The 21046-nt window shown below is 45.4% G+C and overlaps 1 protein-coding gene across 1 annotated transcript in view; it reads right to left on the bottom strand.

The window, feature by feature from the left end:
- Positions 1 to 294: 294 nt before the first annotated feature.
- The window catches only part of LOC138249650 (NXPE family member 4-like), a 262230-nt gene continuing 241478 nt past the window's right edge, over positions 295 to 21046 (bottom strand). The window contains exons 5-6 of the mRNA XM_069203604.1: positions 18300 to 18518; positions 295 to 6094 (exon numbers count right to left, since the gene is read on the bottom strand). Of these exons, the coding sequence (XP_069059705.1) occupies positions 5562 to 6094; positions 18300 to 18518 (752 nt within the window). The 3' untranslated portion in view covers positions 295 to 5561. The remainder of the gene's footprint in view (positions 6095 to 18299; positions 18519 to 21046) is intronic.

The following is a 21046-nucleotide window of genomic DNA, read 5'->3' as shown; positions in this document are numbered from 1 at the left end:
TCCATCATCCCTACTTCTCATTCACCATCCATCATCCATACTCCTCATTCCTCATCCCTCAGTCTTACTGACACATTTTCAGTTTTGTGAAACACACCTTCACACTGACTGGTTGGCAACAGCCAATCAGAGTTATGAGAGAGCTGCATTCTATTTCACTGAAAATCAGCCTTGTCATTGCATGTGCTGCGTGAAGACTGAGAGTAAATGCAACTGTGTGTTTATTTCCAGTGAATTCAAGACTGTACAACATTTCCTTTTATTTAACTAAGTGTTTTCTGTTTGATTTTTGTGTTTCAATTCTTTATTCATTTTATAAACAAATATAAACATAAATTGTTCATTGGCTGTATAAAATGTACAATAAATAGTCAAAAAGACCAAGTGCACCAATAAAGACTTTCCATAATCATTCCATATTCAATAATAAAAAGAGAAAGAAAATACACAACATACTATTAAGAAACATTTTAAGTGATTTTCTGTTTCAATATACTTTCCCAGAACATACTAAAAAGAAAAAGAAATTGACAACCCGTTTAGATTACAAGAAACGTATACAATAGTTTGATGAATAAGGTTTAAAAATGAAGTATTTCTCATTGAACCATCATAAAAATAAAAAGAAGAACACAATTATTCTAGGAAAGAGCCCCAGATACTATCAAATTGTTTTAAGTTATCGTTCAGTTTATATATCACTCTTTCAAACTGTGCAATTTCAAACATATCCTTCAACCAGAATTGGACCATTGGTAAAACATTAGATTTCCAAAAATGTAATATATTAACTTTTGCCAGACTAATTGCCGTAGTTAACCATCTGAACATTTGGGGAGAAATTCTACCCATTCCACAAGTATCATGTAATAAAAACAATTGGGTGATTGAGACAAGATATTAGGTACTATTTTTCCTAAATGGTTTGTTATTTGTTTTCAAAATTGCTGAATCTCGGGACAATCCCATAAAATATGTACGATATCGCAATTAAGTTGATGACATCTCCAACAATCAGAGTCTGGACTAAGTTTAGCCGAGTAAAGTTTAAAAGGTGACCAATGCCAGCGATGTAATATTTTAAAGTAATTAAATGTTAACCTTACATCACGAAGGCCCTGATTATAATTCTCCAGGACCTTAGCCCAATCTTTATCTGAATAAGTAATATTAAGTTGTGTAGACCACCATGTTTTTAAAGTTTCAGATGTATCGTCTGAAAAAGATCTATTGATTAGTAAAGAATATAAACCAGATACCATGCCTTTGACATTTTTCCATATATAAATATAACGAGCAATAGATGATTGTATTATAGGATATTCGAGTTTGTTTTGGAGTTTAGAATGGACGATAATAGAATATAATTATTAAACTGTGATTTCTGAAGTTTATACGTCTCTTGAAATTGTGAGAATGATTTTAAGGAGTTATTCTGTGTGTATAAGTCCGATAGAGTATTAATTCTATGATTTCTCGAGACAAACCAATTAAATTCTTTACCCTTATAAATAATTACAGAATTATTCAAATTGGAGCGTTTAAGTGAATGTAGATATTACATTTTATAATTTTATGGCCTTTTTGCCATGCTAATTGAGAAGAGTAAATGATTGGATTTGAGAACTGTGAATATTTTGGACATCTGGTATAATAAATAGCCATGAGAGTAGTAGTTTTCAATAAAAATTGTTCCAATTTCACCCATAAGGGTGTATTATTATTTATGGATATCATATATGTTGGATGCAATAACTGTTGTGCTAGCCAATAATCTTCTAAATGTGGGAGCCTTAGACCTCCTTTGAAAGAAGATGAATGTAATTTTGAACTGCTTATACAAGGGTTTTTTCCTCCCCAAATAAAGCGGGGTATCAAAGATGTAGTACTTTTGAAAAAGTTAGAAGTAATTGGGAGTGACAGCATACTGAACACATAATTGAATTTTGGAATTGTATTAATTTTAATAATCTGTACTCTACTCCACAATGATAGATTTAATTGAGACCATCTTATGAAATCTCTTTTAAGTTTATCTATGATAGGATTCAAATTGTCCATCATAATATTCTTCAACCCAGTATTAAGTAGAATCCCAAGATATTTAAGATGTGAAGATTTCCATTTAAATGGGAAGTTACCTAGTGAGGCTGGTGTAGTATTATTGTTCATTGGTAGAGCTTCCCATTTAGACCAATTAACCTTATATCCGGAAAATATTGAGAATTGATTTAAAAGGGTAATCAAGGTTTTAACCGAAGAGTCTGGGTTAGATATTGTTAGTAAAATTTCATCTGCATAATAAAAAGCTTTTACCTCTCCCGATGGGGTAGTAATACCTTGTATATTAATATTTTGTCTAATCACATTAGCTAGAGGTTCCAGAGCAATAAGAAACAGCAATGGAGAAAGTGGGCATCCTTGTCTGGTACCACAAAGAATTTTAAAATAAGAAGATGTGAAACCATTACAAGTGATCGCGGCAGTTGGGGATTGATACATTCCTTTAGTTATAAAGTCAGTACCAATACCCTGTCTATTCATGGTCCAAAATAGGTATCCCCATTCTACTTTATCAAAAGCTTTTTATGCATCCAGGGACAGTATAACATTTTCCTCCGATTTATTTGCCATAATTGAAATTGTTTGAAGATGATTTGAAGAGGATCATGATGGAACAAAACCGACTTGAGATGAATGGATAAGTGATATGATGACTGAATGTAAGCGAATCCCAAGTATTTTAGCCAGAATTTTGATATCAGAATTTATTAGTGAGATAGGTCTATAGCTAGAGCATTCTAATGGGTCTTTGTCAGGTTTAAGAATTACAGTAATACATGCTCGTACAAATTCTGGGGAAAAATGACCCAGAGTTTGAAACAAAGTGCACTCCGCCATTTTGGCCTCGCCGATCAATGTAACTTACAGCATTTAAGTTAATTGCGGAGCGAGTTGTTCACAAGTCTTAAGTCTTAAATCCTACGCCATCCTGCAGGTTTCCAACAAGTACTCTCCCTTTTTCTTGAGATATCAATATCGTAGAAATGTCTTTTGGCTCGTTCCCCTGTCTCCGTTCGTTACGGCGTAAAAGAAGAGCTGCCATCTTCCACGGCGCTTGGCTTTGCCCCAAGTGTTTTCTGTTTACACAGGCTTCTGCAGGAGGCTCTGCTGGTTTGGGAAATACAAGGACCCCACAGCTTGGGCCATAAATCAGCTCTTGGAGAAAGGGTTATAGAGGTCATCTACAGTTCAACCAAAAACCTTTCTAGTTTCATTTTCATAAGTATAAGAAAATGTTTACAACCAAATCTGGTGACAGTGCAATCCAATTCATCTAAGCCTTTTCTGATTTCATTTTTATTTGCAACAAATAAAATATTTAAATCTGAGGCTACTTTTATCTCTGAGAGCTATTTTATTTTTATTATCCTAAACCAGAAATGTTTTCATTGAATTGTAGATCAATTGTATAGCCCTTTCTCCAAGAGCTGATTTATGGCCCAAGCTGTGGGGTCCTTTATGGTTTCTTTTAAGATAATCAAATAAAGCTGACTCTGGAGTGGTCAAACCCATACTTTCTCCACACTTATCTTTGTCTTGGACACTTGGAGCTCATTCTTCAAGGGCCTTCCTCATCCACTTCCATGTGGTTTCTTGGACTGATGCTTTCATGCAGATCAGTTCTGTCAGGTGTTTCTCCAGTTCGAGCATTCTGCAGCTTTTGTATCAACCACTGTATCCACAAAGAGGAAACACCCTGATGAGACAGTAATAATAAACAAAAATAAACAACACAAGTGACTCTGGCGCTTTATTTGTAGAAGGCACACACTTTGCTTTGCGAGCCCTGATGGATCCTGCCTGGCCTCCAGAGAAGGTGTCTCTGCTTGAAGATGATGATGGAAACTTCTGGATTGGAAACTTTTAGGAATTGAAACTGGGGGTCCTGGTGCTCTGAGTGCCCATGACCCCCAGAGGGCTTGGCAAGGCAAAGCTGGCCTCCTAGAGCTCGTACAGCACAGAGGTAATACTGGACTCAAAATAAGAAGATGCATATTCTATACAGATATGCTTCCATATCTGGAGATCAGGCTGCCAGTCCTCCTGGGAGGCAGGAAATGAAGCTCCACGTACCCTTGAGTGAGGCGGCCAGGAACCAGGGCAGGTGGGCATCAAGGGCTTCATACGTACAACCACATGCATTCTGCTTTTTTACACACCATTACAAGAATGTGCACAGTAATTACAGATATGCTTATATATCCATAAGGATAACATTGCAATAATAAGTATATTTGTGCAATCATTGTTGTCATCACTTTGTTTCTTTTTCTGTAATTATTTTTCCCTCCCTGTTCCAGTTTCTTCCAGGGGCTATTGTACACTAACCTTTTCCAACACCAGCATACTTGTAAATGCAATGGGTTCCACTTTGCATCCGGAACATGCACAGTAACCATAAAATGCATGAAATTAACTTGCGTTAAGATTCTCCAGTGTAGGGGGTTGTGAGCTGCTGGTTAGGGGGCAGCACTGACCCCACCCACTTCAAACATTCAGGGGCAGCATTAACAGAAACAGTAGTGGCATGTCCCCCCATTATGTCTGGTCCAGTCATCCCCTACCAGCCCACCTGACTCTTCTCACCAGCTGTGGTCAGGCTGCCCAGGTTTCACTGCGCAGTCCACACTCAGACTGGACAGCTGCATATCACTCCTTCAAACCCACCAGTCCCGCAGCTATCACCAACAGCTGGCCACCCCTACACTTGTTTCTGTCCTCAGTACCTAGACAACCATGGATCCATTATTTGTGTCATAGCAGCAATTTTCACTGTTCACAAAATCTTCATGGCCCACCAAAAATCAGTTTGAGACCCCCAGTTTGGGAGGCGCTGCCCTAGAAGGTTACTATCAGTGGAAGATGGTAATGACTTCCAACACCAAGAAGACGAAAGTGACCAATGGAGGAGAGAAGGGTGATCATGGAAGGAATTAATGGGTTTACATTTGAAGCAGCACAGGAACCCCGGCTTGGTCTTCGTTATTACACTAAGATTCCTACCAGGTCCGCCTTCTTTGCTTATGTAATTTTGGTGGTGATTTTGTGCAAAAAACACTCTGCAGGAATACGTGCATCAGTATCCAAGCAATCCAATAAAGTGAAAGAGGTGCATTGTGGGTAAAATTAAGGTAGGTCTCCAGAGGTGTGGCTTTAACCAGAGTGAGACTGAGAGGCCAACACGGCAGTGCTACATGAAGCGGAATAACAAGAGTCAGTCTGTGGAGCACACACCTCACCAGGGATGCACCACCCTATGGCTGGGGAGTATGGCCAGGGTTCAAGCTGTGCTGCAGATGTTACTCATTATTGCCTGGTTCACTTGCATTACCAGGTCAGGTGGGTCCTTGAAAATGTTAACAATAAAAAGAAGGTCATTCACAGTTTCAAGAGCAGGTTTCATGTTATAGTCGCCTGTGTGGAGGACCCCATCCGTGTGCTTTGATAGAGCTCAGTAGATGAAGTAACCTTGGGCAGGGTCATCATCTGTACATGTTTCAGCAGAGGAACGTAAGGAAGAGGTTCATTTGATTCTCGATAATATTGGCCGGTGGGTGCACGTTGTTAGTGGCCATAGCTGTGGTCATGTCCCAGGCATCCACAATGCCGATGTCCAGGTCCTGTAGCAGCGAGTTCATGATCAGGTACTGGGCGTAGCCATGGAAGTCGCTGATCTTCTCAAAGTGATTGTCCTGGTAACAGGTGTTTTCTGTTTTGAGAATGACTTTAGTTTCTGGACTTCTGTGGAGCAGCTCTTCGATGGCCCTGCGGATGTTGAGGACTCGGCGGATGAAGATGTGTAGGGGGAATGGTCTAAAGTGGGCGCCAGCAGCAAAGGTGATCACAGTGTGTTTATTCCCACCCACTTGTGCGATCAGTTCCGGGATTGTTGGGTTCTCCAGCACTGAGCAGGACGTGCAGAGAAATGGGTCCCCGTGTTTTTGGAACTTGATTTGGATGTTCAGCTCTGGGTCAACATTCAGAAGTGACCGCTGCCATCCCTGGTCATAGAGGTCAAGGTTCTTCAGGGCTAAATAAAGGGAACAAGGCATTATTAGTCCACATGAAAGCCCAAAATATGAAAGGTAAATTTACAAATTTATGCCTTAACAATTGATAATATGATGTGTGAAGGTAAATACACATGTGCCTTAGTAGATGCTAATCTATTGTTTATTAATCAGTTTACAAGTATTTCAAATGAACTCCCTTTGTCGTACATTATAGCTCGTGTTGGTAAGCGAAGCCTGGTTCTGAAGTTGGCAAAGCGAAGACTGCAGACAGTGGAAGGGTCGGCCTTATCTGGAAGAAACGTGTAAAAGATCTTCTGCATGCCTCCCACAAGAAGAGCACATCCCTTGCTCATTAGTGCCTATCTGTATCCTACGGTCTCTGGCGTGTTCCCTGTCCATTCACTTGTACTGATAGAAAGCGTAGAAATGTAGCACCAAAATGCTTGGATTTCAGCACTACAGGCTCCAACTGACCAAGGGCGACGCTCTGGTCCATCAGTTTGACAATTGCTTTGCTTATTTTGAATGACTGCTGTATATTTTTACATTAAACATATGTTAGAATTCTATCCACCATTCTGAGCGTGTCCTTATACAAGAATTACCAACAGTGAACTTTCAAAATTAATTATTTGTGGTCTTATAACTGTCAAACTCTGCCACGCGTAGGGCCTGACTGAGATCTTGGCGGAGGAGTTATTCCCTCACAATGGTGACGGATATCCCGTCCACCGAAATCTAAATTCCACTGTTTCCTATGGGATTAGAGTTTGGTGGACGGGATATCCGTCACGGTTGTGGTGGAGTAACCCCTCCGCTGAGCTCTGAATCAGGCCCTTGGTATTCTAACATCGCTGTACAGGACGGGCAGTAAAACTGAAAAAGTGGTTGGATTCGCTAACACACTTGTGAGACTAATTACGCAATGCATTTGATGGACTACCAGTCTTCCAGAGTTTGGACTCCACTGCTAGGTTAACAGAAAATACCAATTGATGATCAAGAACCTGGAGAATGTGAGCTGCAAAATTAATAAAGGATCACTGGGAGTGAGAAAGCATCAGAATGTATTTTAGCAGAGTAATTAGAGACATAGCAGCTGTTTTATTACATTTCACACAAACCAATGATCAAGAATAAAAAAACTCTCCTTATGAATAGACTCCAAATTAAAAGCGTGTTCACTACTTGATTACACAAATCTCACAAAAAATAGGTGGCAACCTAATAACCAGCGTAAACATTATAATCTGGTTTTGACTCTTTGAAGTGTACATACATATATAATAACTTAATTTCAGCCCTGAATGCATTAGAACTGCATTTGATACACACATGGGAAAGAGGTAGGTGTCTTGCGAGATTCTGCATGAGACTGTACAGCTACTGCAAGGCTGGGGACTGAAACTGGACCGCAGGAGCACATGACACCAGGAACACATGATGCCTGGAGACCTCTGGAGCACATGACCCGTGGAGCACATGACCCCTGGAGCACAGGACCCTGGAGCACATGACCCCTGGAGCACATGACCCCTGGAGCACATGACCTGTGGAGCACATGAGCCCAGAAGCACATGAGCCCGTGCTAAAGGATCTCTGATTAGCTTCTTTTGGAACAACATATAAATGTAAACTCGTAAACACCCTAAATACCACAATACAAAAGCAGAATCTCTTGTGGCACTTGGTTTTCTAGAAGCAAAACAGAATTACATCTGGAATCATCAAAACCGCAAAGCGAGGGCCCTCAATCAAGAATCTACATGATTGGCCCTAAAATGGCTGAACTCTCTATCACTTGCTGTAAGAAAATCTGAACATATTTAGGAACCAACTCAAACTTATCACTGGATGGAAGTTACGCTGTGGTCAGAGGAATATTGACACGCCTTCAATTGCCATAGAGTAGTGACGTGACTCTTGGTGGTGCCCGCTGTAGTACACATTGAAGTCTGCGTCCTGTGATTTACATACGATGGAGCTGCTATATTGGAAGTCTGGTGGTGGTTCTAGAGGTCCATAAGTCCCTAGTCCTTGCGTAGTTAGCGCACTCGTCGCTCTCGCTCCCTCCTACCTATAGCGTACTGATGATTGCAAATGCCTGGCCGCTCTGCCTGACTTCTTTGGCTTTACGTGTGCTTTACTAGCTGGTGAAAAGGGCATTTGTAGAGTCTCAAATGGCGTGTTTTAACTCAGCCTATCGGGTGGTGCCTTTTGGGATTTTTGTGGGGGACCCCCGGTGTCAAGAGGCTCCGTCTTCTTTTTTGGTGCATTAGTTAAGTAGGATTCTTCCTTCTGGACATTTCTGTCGTGTTTGGTCTATGTTTATGCGGGGACCTAGATCTCTTATGTATCTGGCTTCATTGCTTCAGTTCTGTTGTTCCTGGATTGTTCTAGGTTGGTTGTCACTTAATGTCCTTGTGACACCGTGTCCGGGTGATGGCCTGGTCAAGGTTACTTTGGGCTGAAACGTCGCCTTGTGTTTATATAATATGGACTGCTGCACATGATCTCATCTTTGGTTTATATAACAGTGATGTTTCCCGATTTGAAAGATATTTCTTGATGTTTTAGTTACACTTCTGCTGCCTATTACTCTGGACTTGATATCAGTTCTTTTGTGTTGCGCCTTTATGTTTGATTATTCAGTATATTTTGCTGATTTGTTTTCATGCTTTACGTTTTTAATACAATTTAATGCATACTTCTCAGATAAAGGATGACTATCATTTCCTCAGTGGGTGTTCTTGCCTTGTGCTAGACGCGCCTGACCTCATGTATTCTTTCCTTTTCCCTCTGGCACGTCTCTTCAAGTAGACGTCTCCCGAGTGAATCATAGTTTATAGATCACTGACGTCATTAGTGGTGTTGTCAGCTTTCTTGGTTTTTTCAGTCTTTCAAATTAGGGGAACATTCTTCAGGAAAGCGCGGTTCATGTGGGGGTGCTCAAGAGCCTTCTTTCAAGGTCCAGTAGGCCACCCAGAGCTCCCCTGGCCGGGAGTGTACCAGTGTTCAGTGGCAGCAGCACCAGTGCCCCCAGTGCATCATGGGAGGTCAGCACACAGAAGTGCTTCTGCTCCCAGCCCCTGAGTGCTCCCCATCAGACGGCGGGACCAGTGCAGGGGTGTCTTCAGATCTGACCAGGCTAAGGCCGCCTAAGGGTAGCTGCAGGTCAGGTGTGTTTGCTCTTGGCTGACATTTGGTAGCTTTGGGGAGAGCAGGTCAAGGCTTGGAAGACCAGGGTCTGTAGCTTGGAGAAGTCAGTCCTTAGCTGACAGCCGCTCCCTGTGAGTCGTGAGAGGTCACCATGTGTCTGAACCCTTTATATTTATCACCAGTGAATTTACACAGTGACTATGCACAGTCAAGTCAAGCATCGACACAACGACACGTGATGGCTGACATATCCCAAATACAAAATGCAAACAGCATAATACGTCTGATCACAAACAGGACAAACTATTTTAAGACTAAACCACTGAAAACCCTAGTAGGACCAGACCCTTAAGAGACAGAGGGCCTAATTCACGAGGCCGGCGGTGCAGGTCGACACAGCCAGTGCCTTGCCTCGCTAGCCTGCGCCACCAGGGAAGGGAGAAATGCACCGTATCTACAAGACGCAGCACATTTCTGTCCTCCCCCCTGCACTGGTGCACAATGGGCTGCCTGACGCCAATGCAGACACCCTTGCACCACGGTGCACGGATGCCTGCGTCGTGGGGATGATTGTTCCTGTGCAGGAAGGGACACCATCCTGCACAACACCAACCACAAGAGGTGTTTTCCTCTTTCTATGTGTGCTGTAGACAGGTTACTCCAGCACAACGGTGACGGATATCTCATTCCCCGAAACTTGAATCCTATAGGATATAATGGGATTTACACTTCGGTGGACGGGATATCTGTCACTGTTGTGATGGAGTAATCCATGCGCCGAGTTCTAAATCAGTCCCTCAGTCTGGCCAAATTCAGAGAAAATTGGATGCAGAGTGTTCAAAAATCTGCCTTATTGCGATTAGGAGCGCGAACAAAATCCACTATCAAGGAAGTTCCTTGTATATTAATTTTGGAAAATAGAGAACTCCCACCAGGTCTTTCCACATTCAGAGTACACACTGGGATAAAGTGTTACGGAAGGGAGCAGCACTTGGTGAACACTGGGGCGTCTCCTCCACTCTCTGAGGGGCTTCCCATGTCGCAAGCAGAAATCTCTTTGTGTGATTGTTGGATTAATGTATATCCGGGCACTTCAAAGCCATGTACGTCAGTATCTTCTTATGTCTGACATAATGAGTGGCCCATTGACATTAAGGGGCAGGACCACAATATACCTGGTGGACCCCAACATAGGGGTGTTAGATGCCATGGTCACCCAGTCCCTGGCAAAATCAGACAACCAAAATGTGGAGACGACACAATTGTGTAAGCAAAGTGTAGACTATGTATCGCAGAGCTGTGTGGGAGGTAGACTCTGAGTCCGGAAGGAAACTCTGAGGTTGTGCAGATCCAAGACGGTTCTCCAGCCCCCCAAAAAACTCTTCTAAACAACAGTATATACATGCAGATTGCCCCCTCTGTCGCCTGCCCACCCCACAAGGATATCCAAACTCATTAAGGACACAGACAGTCAGGTACCAAGCAGAATTGAGCGTGTGGTACCACACATTATAAAGGAGTAGACAATGACTGTGGAGAGGTTGGGTAGAGTTTTTAGATACATGGATGGGGAGCCTTTGTCAGGATATCAGCTGTGGCAGGTTATGCCTACGGCATTGCAGATATTGGGCTTATTGGTAGAGCGATGTGGCTCTTACTCATTCCAGGTTGGAGCACTGAGTGAGGAGATAACACAGTGAACACCAGTTTCAAGATGTATTCTATATTGTTGAAGGCTTAATGTTATTTTGAACAGTAATGCTGAGCTATTGGAATCTATATACAAAAGTGGGCACCCTTTTTTTGCTCTGTGTTAGTTGTTTCCGCCTGCATCTGCCCCTCCAGTATTAGCTACAAGGGCCACCTTTTCCTATGCTTGTAGGCAGCGAGTGGGGAGGAAGGGAGGGTGATAAGATGCATGTGGTTTTGGAGATCAGAGAGGTGTAGTAAATATATTCAACCAGAGGGGATACTGCAATAGAGAGCAATGGTGAAGGGGAATGGGACGGTGAAAGGAGAGGGGTATGGATGCAGTGGGCTGGGTATGAGAAGCCATCATGCTGGATGTACCTCTTGTTTGATTATCCAAGGATGTGTTCCTGGCCCAGCGAATGGACTCACATGTGCTTGGATGGTGGAACCCTCGTTCGTTGAGAGAGCCAGCAGAGAGCTTTGACATCAGACAAATATTTATAGGTTGCATGCGATGGGGTGGAGATTTTCAAGGGGAGGGAATGCCTGGACCTATTGCTAATACACTGCGGTGAGAATGATTTGGTTCAGCTTCAGGGCTGGAACTGTTGAAAGTAAGGGAGAAGGATCGGCTGGAAGTTAAGAGTGTGTAGGCAGGACTCTTACAGAGGTAGACCTGGCGTGGTGTGGTGAACTAGCAGCGATAGAGGAAGCAAGCAGGAAACCGAAGACAGAAATTAAGAGTTTTGATCCAGAGAGAGTTTGGCTTGATTAAGCATTAGAAGCTCAATGGTGGGGGTTTAACCCTGTTGATGAGGTGCACAATTATTACTTGCTGAGATGAGGAAAGTTTGTCAAGAATCTTAGGGGAGACACTATGGGGTTGAAAGCAAAATGGAGTGGGTAAATGTCTCTAGGGAAGGTGTTACAGGAGGAAGACATGGTTGGGGTTGGCTCACGCTTCAGCACAACAGCCATCCCAGGAGTGAGGTGTTGGTGGTGGTCGCAGAAGAGACAGCTCAGGAGTGAGCTGTTGGTGGAAGAACAGCCATCCCAGGAGTGAGGTGTTGGTGGTGGTCGCAGAAGAGCCATCTCAGGACTGAGGTGTTGGTGGTGGTCGCAGAAGAGCCATCTCCGGACTGAGGTGTTGGTGGTGGTCGCAGAAGAGCCAGCTCAGGAGTGAGGTGTTGGTGGTGGTCGCAGAAGAGACAGCTCAGGAGTGAGCTGTTGGTGGAAGAACAGCCATCCCAGGAGTGAGGGGTTGGTGGTGGTCGCAGAAGAGCCATCTCAGGACTGAGGTGTTGGTGGTGGTCGCAGAAGAGCCATCTCAGGACTGCGGTGTTGGTGGTGGTCGCAGAAGAGCCAGCTCAGGAGTGAGGTGTTGGTGGTGATCGCAGAAGAGACAGCTCAGGAGTGAGCTGATGATGGAAGAACAGCCATCCCAGGAGTGAGGTGTTGGTGGTGGTCGCAGAAGAGCCATCTCAGGACTGAGGTGTTGGTGGTGGTCGCAGAAGAGCCATCTCAGGACTGAGGTGTTGGTGGAAGAACAGCCATCCCAGGAGTGAGGTGTTGGTGGTGGTCGCAGAAGAGCCATCTCAGGACTGAGGTGCTGGTGGTGGTCGCAGAAGAGCCATCTCAGGACTGAGGTGTTGGTGGTGGTCGCAGAAGAGCCATCTCAGGACTGAGGTGTTGGTGGTGGTCGCAGAAGAGCCAGCTCAGGAGTGAGGTGTTGGTGGTGGTTGCAGAAGAGCCTTTTCAGAAGCTGTGAAAGTTGAAAGAAGTTGAGGTTGGCAAATGGGGTGGACGCAGGGAAAGAGGGCTACCCATTGAGGCAAAGGGTATTTGGTGGGGGATTAAGGGTGTCTGGGAGACTCTATGGTATTAATGAGGCTGAGGTATCTCAGGTTTCAGACTTCTCACCAGGGTGCACAGACCTGTCCTATTAAAGTGGTGTTTCACACATATAACATACAGCTGACAAGAATCCAGTACAGGCTGACATGAGGTACAATTGCTGACAGTTCAGTGCAGGGTGATTTGACATACCAATGGTTACCATTCAGTGTAATCCAACATGTTACACATTTATGATAATGAAGCACAGCCAGACATGTGATGTACGGCTGCAAATAGTCTAATACAGGGTAACAAGTAATGGGCAGTATGCCCTGGCTTGTGATGTCCAGCGGTATTAGCCGAGTACAGTCTGACCTGTAATGTACAGCTGCTGATTGCCAAGTACAGTCTGACATATAACGTACAGCTGCTGGTCGCAAGTACTCTCTGACATGTAATGTACAGCTGCTGATAGCCAACTACACTCTGCCATGTCATATACAGCTGCTGATTGCCAGGGACAGTCTGGCATGTAACGTACAGCTGCTGATTGCCTAGTACAGTCTTGTAGGAAAGTACCATCTTGCCTGGCATGTTACCGCCATTTTTACTTGTGTGTCAGTTTGTTTTTGCCTGTCTCACTGGAATCCTGCTAGCCAGGACCCCAGTGCTCATATTTGTAGCCTGAATGTGTGTTCCCTGTGTAGTGCCTAACTGTGTCACTGCACTTAAGTAACTTATAAGTCACCTATATGTCTAACCCTCACTTGGTGAAGGTTAGGTGCACAGTTACTAAGTGTGAGGGCACCCTGGAACTAGCCAAGGTGCCCCTACATAGTTCAGGGCAATTTCCCCGGACTTTGTGAGTGCGGAGACACCATTACATGCGTGCACTACATATAGGTCAATACCTATATGTAGCTTCATAATGGTAACTCCGAATATGGCCATGTAACATGTCTAAGATCATGGAATTGTCCCCCAATGTCAAATCTGGTATTGGGGTGCCAATTCCATGCATCCCCGGGCTCCAGCATGGACCCAGGGTACTGCCAAACCAGCTCTCTGGGGTTTTCACTGCAGCTACTGCTGCTGCCAACCCACAGACAGGCTTCTGCCCTCCTGGGGTCTGGGCAGCCCAGTCCCAGGAAGGCAGAACAAAGATTTCCTCTGAGAGAGGGTGTTTCACCCTCTGCCTTTGGCAATAGGTGTTAAGGGCTGGGGAGGAGTAGCCTCCCCAGCCTCTGGAAATGCTTTGAAGGGCACAGATGGTGCCCTCTTTGCATAAGCCAGTCTACACCAGTTCAGGGATCCCACAGCCCCTGTTCTGGCACGAAACTGGACAAAGGAAAGGGGAGTGACCACTCCCCTGTCTATCACCACCCCAGGGGTGGTACCCATGGCTCCTCCAGTGTGTCCCAGACCTCTGCCATCTTGAATCCAGAGGTGTGAGGACACAATGGAGGCCTCTGAGTGGCCAGTGCCAGCAGGCGACGTCAGAGACCACTCCTGATAGGTGCTTACCTGATTAGGTAGCCAATCATCCTCTGAGGGCTATTTAGGGTCTCTCCTGTGGGCTTCTCTTCAGATAATGAATTCAAGAACTCACCAGAGTTCCTCTGCATCTCTCTCTTCGACTTCTGCCAAGGATCGACTGCTGACTGCTCCAGGACGCCTGCAAAACTGCAACAAAGTAGCAAGAAGACTACCAGCAACATTGTAGCGCCTAATCCTGCCGGATTTCTCAACTGTTTCCTGGTGGTGCATGCTCTAGGGGTGTCTGCCTTCACCCTGCACTGGAAGCCAAGAAGAAATCTCCCGTGGGTTGATGGAATCTTCCCCCTGCTAACGCAGGCACCAAACTTCTGCTTCGCCGGTCCTTTGGGTCCCCTCTCATTGTGACGAGCGTGGTCCCTGGAACACAGGAGCTGGATCCAAGTGACCCCGACAGTCCAGTGGTCCATCTGTCCAAATTTGGTGGAGGTAAGTCCTTGCCTCCCCATGCCAGACAGTAATCCTGTGTACTGCGTGAACTGCAGCTGTTAGGGCTTCAGTCCACTTTTGCAAGAAATCCTTCGTGCACAGCACAGCCCAGGTCCCCAGCACTCCGTTCTGCATTGCTCAACTCGCTGAGTTGGCCACCGGCTTTTTGGAACCCTCTTTTGTAGTGTTGAGACGATTGCCGTGCTCAGTTTTCTTGAACCTGTGTTCAAGTACTCCTGCGGGTGCTGCCTGCTTCTGCGTGGGCTCTGTGTGTTGCTGATCGCCCCCTCGGTCTTCTCTTCCAAGTGGCGACCTTCTGGTCCTTCCTGGGCCCGGACAGCACCCTTTTTCTTCAACCGCGACCTTTGCAGCTAGCAAGGCTTGTTCGCGGTCTTTCTGCATAGAAAGAACTCTGCATCCTCTAGCACGCAGTGGGACATCTTCTGTGCAAAGGAGAATTTCCTGGCATCTTCCGTTGTTGCAGAATCTTCAGCTTCTTCCACCCGGAGGCAGCCATTTTGCACCTTCATCCGGGGTTTAGTGGGCTCCTGCCCTCCCTGGACACTTTCGTGACTCTTGGACTTGGTCCCCTTCCTTTACAGGTCCTCAGGTCCAGGAATACGCCTTCAGTGCTTTGCAGTCAGTGTGCTCTTTGCAGAATCTCCTATCACGACTTTAATGTGTTTCTGGGGAACTCTACTCCTACTTTTTAGGGTCTTGGGGTGGAGTATCTACACTAGGACTCGGGTCCCTAAGTGGTTCGCATTCCACTTTCTTAGTATATGGTTTGTGTTGCCCCTAGGCCTATTGCATCCTATTGTATTCTACAGTGTTTGCACTACTTTTCTAACTGTTTACTTACCTGATTTTGGTTCGTGTGTATATTTGGTGTATTTTACTTACCTCCTAAGGGAGTATATCCCCTGAGATATTTTTGGCACATTGTCACTAAAATAAAGTACCTTTATTTTTAGTAACTCTGAGTATTGTGATTCTTATGATATAGTGCTATATGATACAAGTGGTATAGTAGGAGCTTTGCATGTCTCCTAGTTCAGCCTACGCTGCTCTGCTATAGCTACCTCTATCAGCCTAAGCTGCTAGAACACTACTAATATGGGATAACTGGACCTGGCACAAGGTGTAAGTACCATCAGGTACCCACTATAAGCCAGGCCAGCCTCCTACATTCTGACATGTAATGTACAGCTGCTGATAACCAAGTACAGTCTGACATTTAACGTACAGCTGCTGATCGTCAGGTACAGTCTGACATGTAATGTACAGCAGCTGATCACCAGGTACAGTCTGACATGTAACGTACAGCTGCTGATAGCCAAGTATAGTCTGACATGTAATGTACAGCTGCTGATCACCAGGTACAGTCTGGCATGTAATGTACAGCTGCTGATCCCCCAGGTACAGTCTGACATGTAATGTACAGCTGCTGATGGCCAGGTGCTGCCTGACATGTAATGTACAGCTGCTGATCGCCAGGTACAGCCTGACATGTGATGTACAGCTGCTGATGGCCAGGTACAGTCCGACATTTAATGTACAGCTGCTGATGGCCAGGTACAGCCTGACATGTAATGTACAGCTGCTGATGGCCAGGTACAGTCTGACATGTAATGTACAGCTGCTGATAACCAAGTATAGTCTGACATGTAATGTACAGCTGCTGATCGCCAAGTATAGTCTGACATGTAATGTACAGCTGCTGATAACCAAGTATAGTTTGACATGTAATGTAGAGCTGCTGATCGCCAGGTGGAGTCTGACATGTAATGTACAGCTGCTGATCGCCAGGTGCAGTCTGACATGTAATGTACAGCTGCTGATCGCCAGGTACAGTCTGACATGTAATGTACAGCTGCTGATCACCAAGTGCACTCTGACATGTAATGTACAGCTGCTGATCCCCCAGGTACAGTCTGACATGTAATGTACAGCAGCTGATGGCCAGGTGCAGCCTGACATGTAATGTACAGCAGCTGATCCCCAGGTGCAGTCTGACATGTAATGTACAGCAGCTGATCCCAGATGCAGTCTGGCATGTAATGTACAGCAGCTGATCACCAAGTACAGTCTGACATGTAATGTACAGCTGCTGATCGCCAGGTGCAGTCTGACATGTAATGTACAGCTGCTGATAACCAAGTATAGTCTGACATGTAATGTACAGCAGCTGATCCCCAGGTGCAGTCTGACATGTAATGTACAGCTGCTGATAACCAAGTATAGTCTGACATGTAATGTACAGCTGCTGATCGTCAGGTACAGCCTGACATGTAATGTACAGCTGCTGATCTCCAGGGACAGTCTGACTTGTAATGTACAGCTGCTGATCGCCAGGTGCAGTCTGATATGTAATGTACAGCTGCTGATCACCAAGTATAGTCTGACATGTAATGTACAGCAGCTGATCGCCAGGTACAGTCTGACATGTAATGTACAGCTGCTGATCTCCAGGTGCAGTCTGACATGTAATGTACAGCTGCTGATGGCCAGGTACAGTCCGACATGTAATGTACAGCAGCTGATCCCCAGGTGCAGTCTGACATGTAATGTACAGCTGCTGATGGCCAGGTACAGCCTGACATGTAATGTACAGCTGCTGATCGCCAGGTAACAGTCTGACATGTAATGTACAGCTGCTGATAACCAAGGTGCAGTCTGACATGTAATGTACAGCAGCTGATCGCCAGGTACAGTCTGACATGTAATGTGCATCTGCTGATAACAAAGTATAGTCTGACATGTAATGTACAGCTGCTGATAACAAAGTATAGTCTGACATGTAATGTACAGCTGCTGATCGCCAGGTGCAGTCTGACATGTAATGTACAGCTGCTGATAACCAAGTACAGTCTGATATGTAATGTACAGCTGCTGATCGCCAGGTACAGCCTGACATGTAATGTACAGCTGCTGATCGCCAGGTACAGTCTGACATGTAATGTACAGCTGCTGATCTCCAGGGACAGTCTGACTTGTAATGTACAGCTGCTGATCGCCAGGTGCAGTCTGATATGTAATGTACAGCTGCTGATCACCAAGTATAGTCTGACATGTAATGTACAGCAGCTGATCGCCAGGTGCAGTCTGACATGTAATGTACAGCTGCTGATAACCAAGTACAGTCTGATATGTAATGTACAGCTGCTGATCGCCAGGTGCAGTCTGACATGTAATGTACAGCTGCTGATAACCAAGTACAGTCTGATATGTAATGTACAGCTGCTGATCGCCAGGTACAGCCTGACATGTAATGTACAGCTGCTGATCGCCAGGTACAGTCTGACATGTAATGTACAGCTGCTGATAACCAAGGTGCAGTCTGACATGTAATGTACAGCAGCTGATCGCCAGGTACAGTCTGACATGTAATGTGCAGCTGCTGATAACAAAGTATAGTCTGACATGTAATGTACAGCTGCTGATCGCCAGGTGCAGTCTGACATGTAATGTACAGCTGCTGATAACCAAGCACACAGTGACATGTAAAGTACAGCACAGGCTGACATTGCTGACGTGGTGAAGTTTACCTACTTTTGAGTGTGTTGGTGAAGTACGTCATCCACTGGATCAGGGTGGAGTCTCCGATGAGGCGGAGCGATTTCCCCTTTAGGCAGCGATTGATCTCATCCTGTGAGGTGAACCTGGTCATGCCGCAGGAGACGGGGTGCCAAGTGTTCTGCAGGAAGTAACCCCCGGGGAGCTGCAACTTCATCCCTGTTCGACACTTCTCTTTCTCAGGTGTGCTGCTATCTGCAAAACAAAATGGGCCAAGTGAGGACAGAGACATGTATCTGTAAATACGGGGTCACAAACGTGACTCAGTACAGACAGGGGTCAGGCACGGATCTGTACAGACAGGGGTCAGGCACGGATCTGTACAGACAGGGGGTCAGACATATATCTGTACAGATAGGGGACAGACATGGATCTAAACATACAGGGTTCTGGCATAGAACAGTGCAGGTGGGTCAGACATGTGTCTGTACAGGCCAGGCACAGACATGAGTCGGTACAGACTGGGGTCAGACATGTATCTTTACAGATAGGGCACAGGTGTGAGTCAGTACAGGCAGAGATCGGACTTGTAACTTTACAGATAGGGTGCAGACGTGAGTCGGTATAGACAGGGGTCAGTCATGTATCTGTACAGGTAAGGCACAGACGTGAGTAGGTACACACATAGGTGAGACATGTATCTGTACAGATAGGGGACAGACCTAAGTTGGTACAGACAGGGTACAGACATGAGTTTGTACAGACAGGGGCCGTGCATGTATCTGTACTGATAGGGTACAGACATGGGTTTGTACAGACAGGGATCATACGTGGATCTGTACAGATAGGGGGCAGATGTGAGTTGGTACAGACAGTGGGCAGACATGTATCTGTACACATAGGGCACAGATGTGATGTGGCGCAGACAGGGTTCATATATGTGTTAGTAGAGATAGGGTACAGATGTGCGTTGGTACAGACAGGGGTCAAACGTGTATCTGTGCAGACAGGGTACAGATGTGATTCTGTAAAGACAGGGATCAGACATGGACCTGTACAGACAAGGGTCAGACATAGATCTATACAGACCGGTCAGACATGGATCTCTACAGACAGAGTTCAGACCTGTATGTGTACAGACAGAGGTCAGTCATGGATGTGTACAGATGAGTCAGACATGGATCTATACAGACAGGGGTCGGACTTGGATGTGTAAAGACAGTGGTCAGACATGGACCTGTACAGAAAGAGGTAAAACATGGATGTGAGCAGACATTCATCTGTAGGACCAGAGACAAGACCGAGATCAGAGGCAGACAGAGGTACACATCTGCACACAAATGGAATACACACAGGTCTGGATAGAGTAAGAAAGAGACAAAATATCTGTAAAGTGGGCCGGAAACAGATCTGCACACTGGTCGGCACCAACATGGATCCATATAGCTCTGACTCATGCATGGATCTATAGAGTCAGGTGTACACTTGGATATGTACAGAGAGGCCACAGGCATCAAGTTATACAGACATGGGCCACAGACATGGATATGTGCAGACAGAGCACAGACATGGGGTCTCTACAGACAGAACACTGACATGGGGTATGTAAAGACAGAACACTGACATGGGGTATGTAAAGACAGAGCACTGCCCTGGGGTCTGTACAGAGTACAGACAGAGTACTGACCTGGGGTCTGTACAGACAGAGTACTGACCTGGGGTCTGTACAGACAGAGTACTGACCTGGGGTCTGTACAGACAGAGTACTGACCTGGGATATGTAAAGACAGAGCACTGACATGAGATCTGTACAGACAGAGTACTGACCGGGGGTCTGTACAGACAGAGTACTGCCCTGGGGTCTGTACAGACAGAGTACTGCCTTGGGGTCTTTACAGACAGAGCATTGACATGGGCTCTGTACAGACAGAACACTGACATGGGGTATGTAAAGAAAGAGCCCTGACCTGGGATCTGTACAGACAGAGTACAGACAGAGTACTGACCTGGGGTCTGTACAGACAGGATACTGACCTGGGGTATGTAAAGACAGAGCACTGACATGAGATCTGTACAGAGTACTGCCCTGAGGTCTGTACAGACAGAGCACTGACATGGGGTCTGTACAGACAGAGTACTGCCCTGGGGTCTGTACAGACAGAGTACTGATATGGGGTCTGTACAGACAGAGCACTGACATGGGGTATGTACAGACAGAGTACTGCCCTGGGGTCTGTACAGAGAGAGCATTGATATGGGGTCTGTAAAGACAGAGCACTGACATGGGGTCTGTACAGACAGAGCATTGACATGGGCTTTGTAAAGGCAGAGCACTGACATGGGGTCTGTACAGACAGAGCACTGACACGGGGTCTGTACAGACAGCAAACAGACACTGAGCGATCTAAACAGACTACAGATATGAAGCTGAGAACCACGGCTCAGACATGGATCTGTACAGAGATTGACATAGACGTGGGTCAGTAAAGACAGCACCGATGTGGGTCTGTACATACAGAGCACCAATATGGATCAGGAAAGATAGGGCGCAGACATTTATCTGAACAGACCAAGCACAAACATGAATCTTTACAAACAGGGCACATGGATGTCATTTCAGATGTCTTTACTTATGTCACTTAACATGTCATGAGTGATATAAAATCACTCAGCATCTCTGGGCTCCTCACACCAAGATGCAGAATGCTGATCTTGTCATCTGGCTGAACAGAGCAGCTCCTCTCCTGTCAGAGCAGTCCACCTCTTGTGTCCTTTAGAAGCAG

Source organism: Pleurodeles waltl, chromosome 8 (genome assembly GCF_031143425.1).
Source record: "Pleurodeles waltl isolate 20211129_DDA chromosome 8, aPleWal1.hap1.20221129, whole genome shotgun sequence".
Classification (NCBI taxonomy): Eukaryota; Metazoa; Chordata; class Amphibia; order Caudata; family Salamandridae; genus Pleurodeles; species Pleurodeles waltl.
Note: the sequence above shows the minus strand (reverse complement) of the source record. Positions and strands in the feature narration are given on the sequence as shown.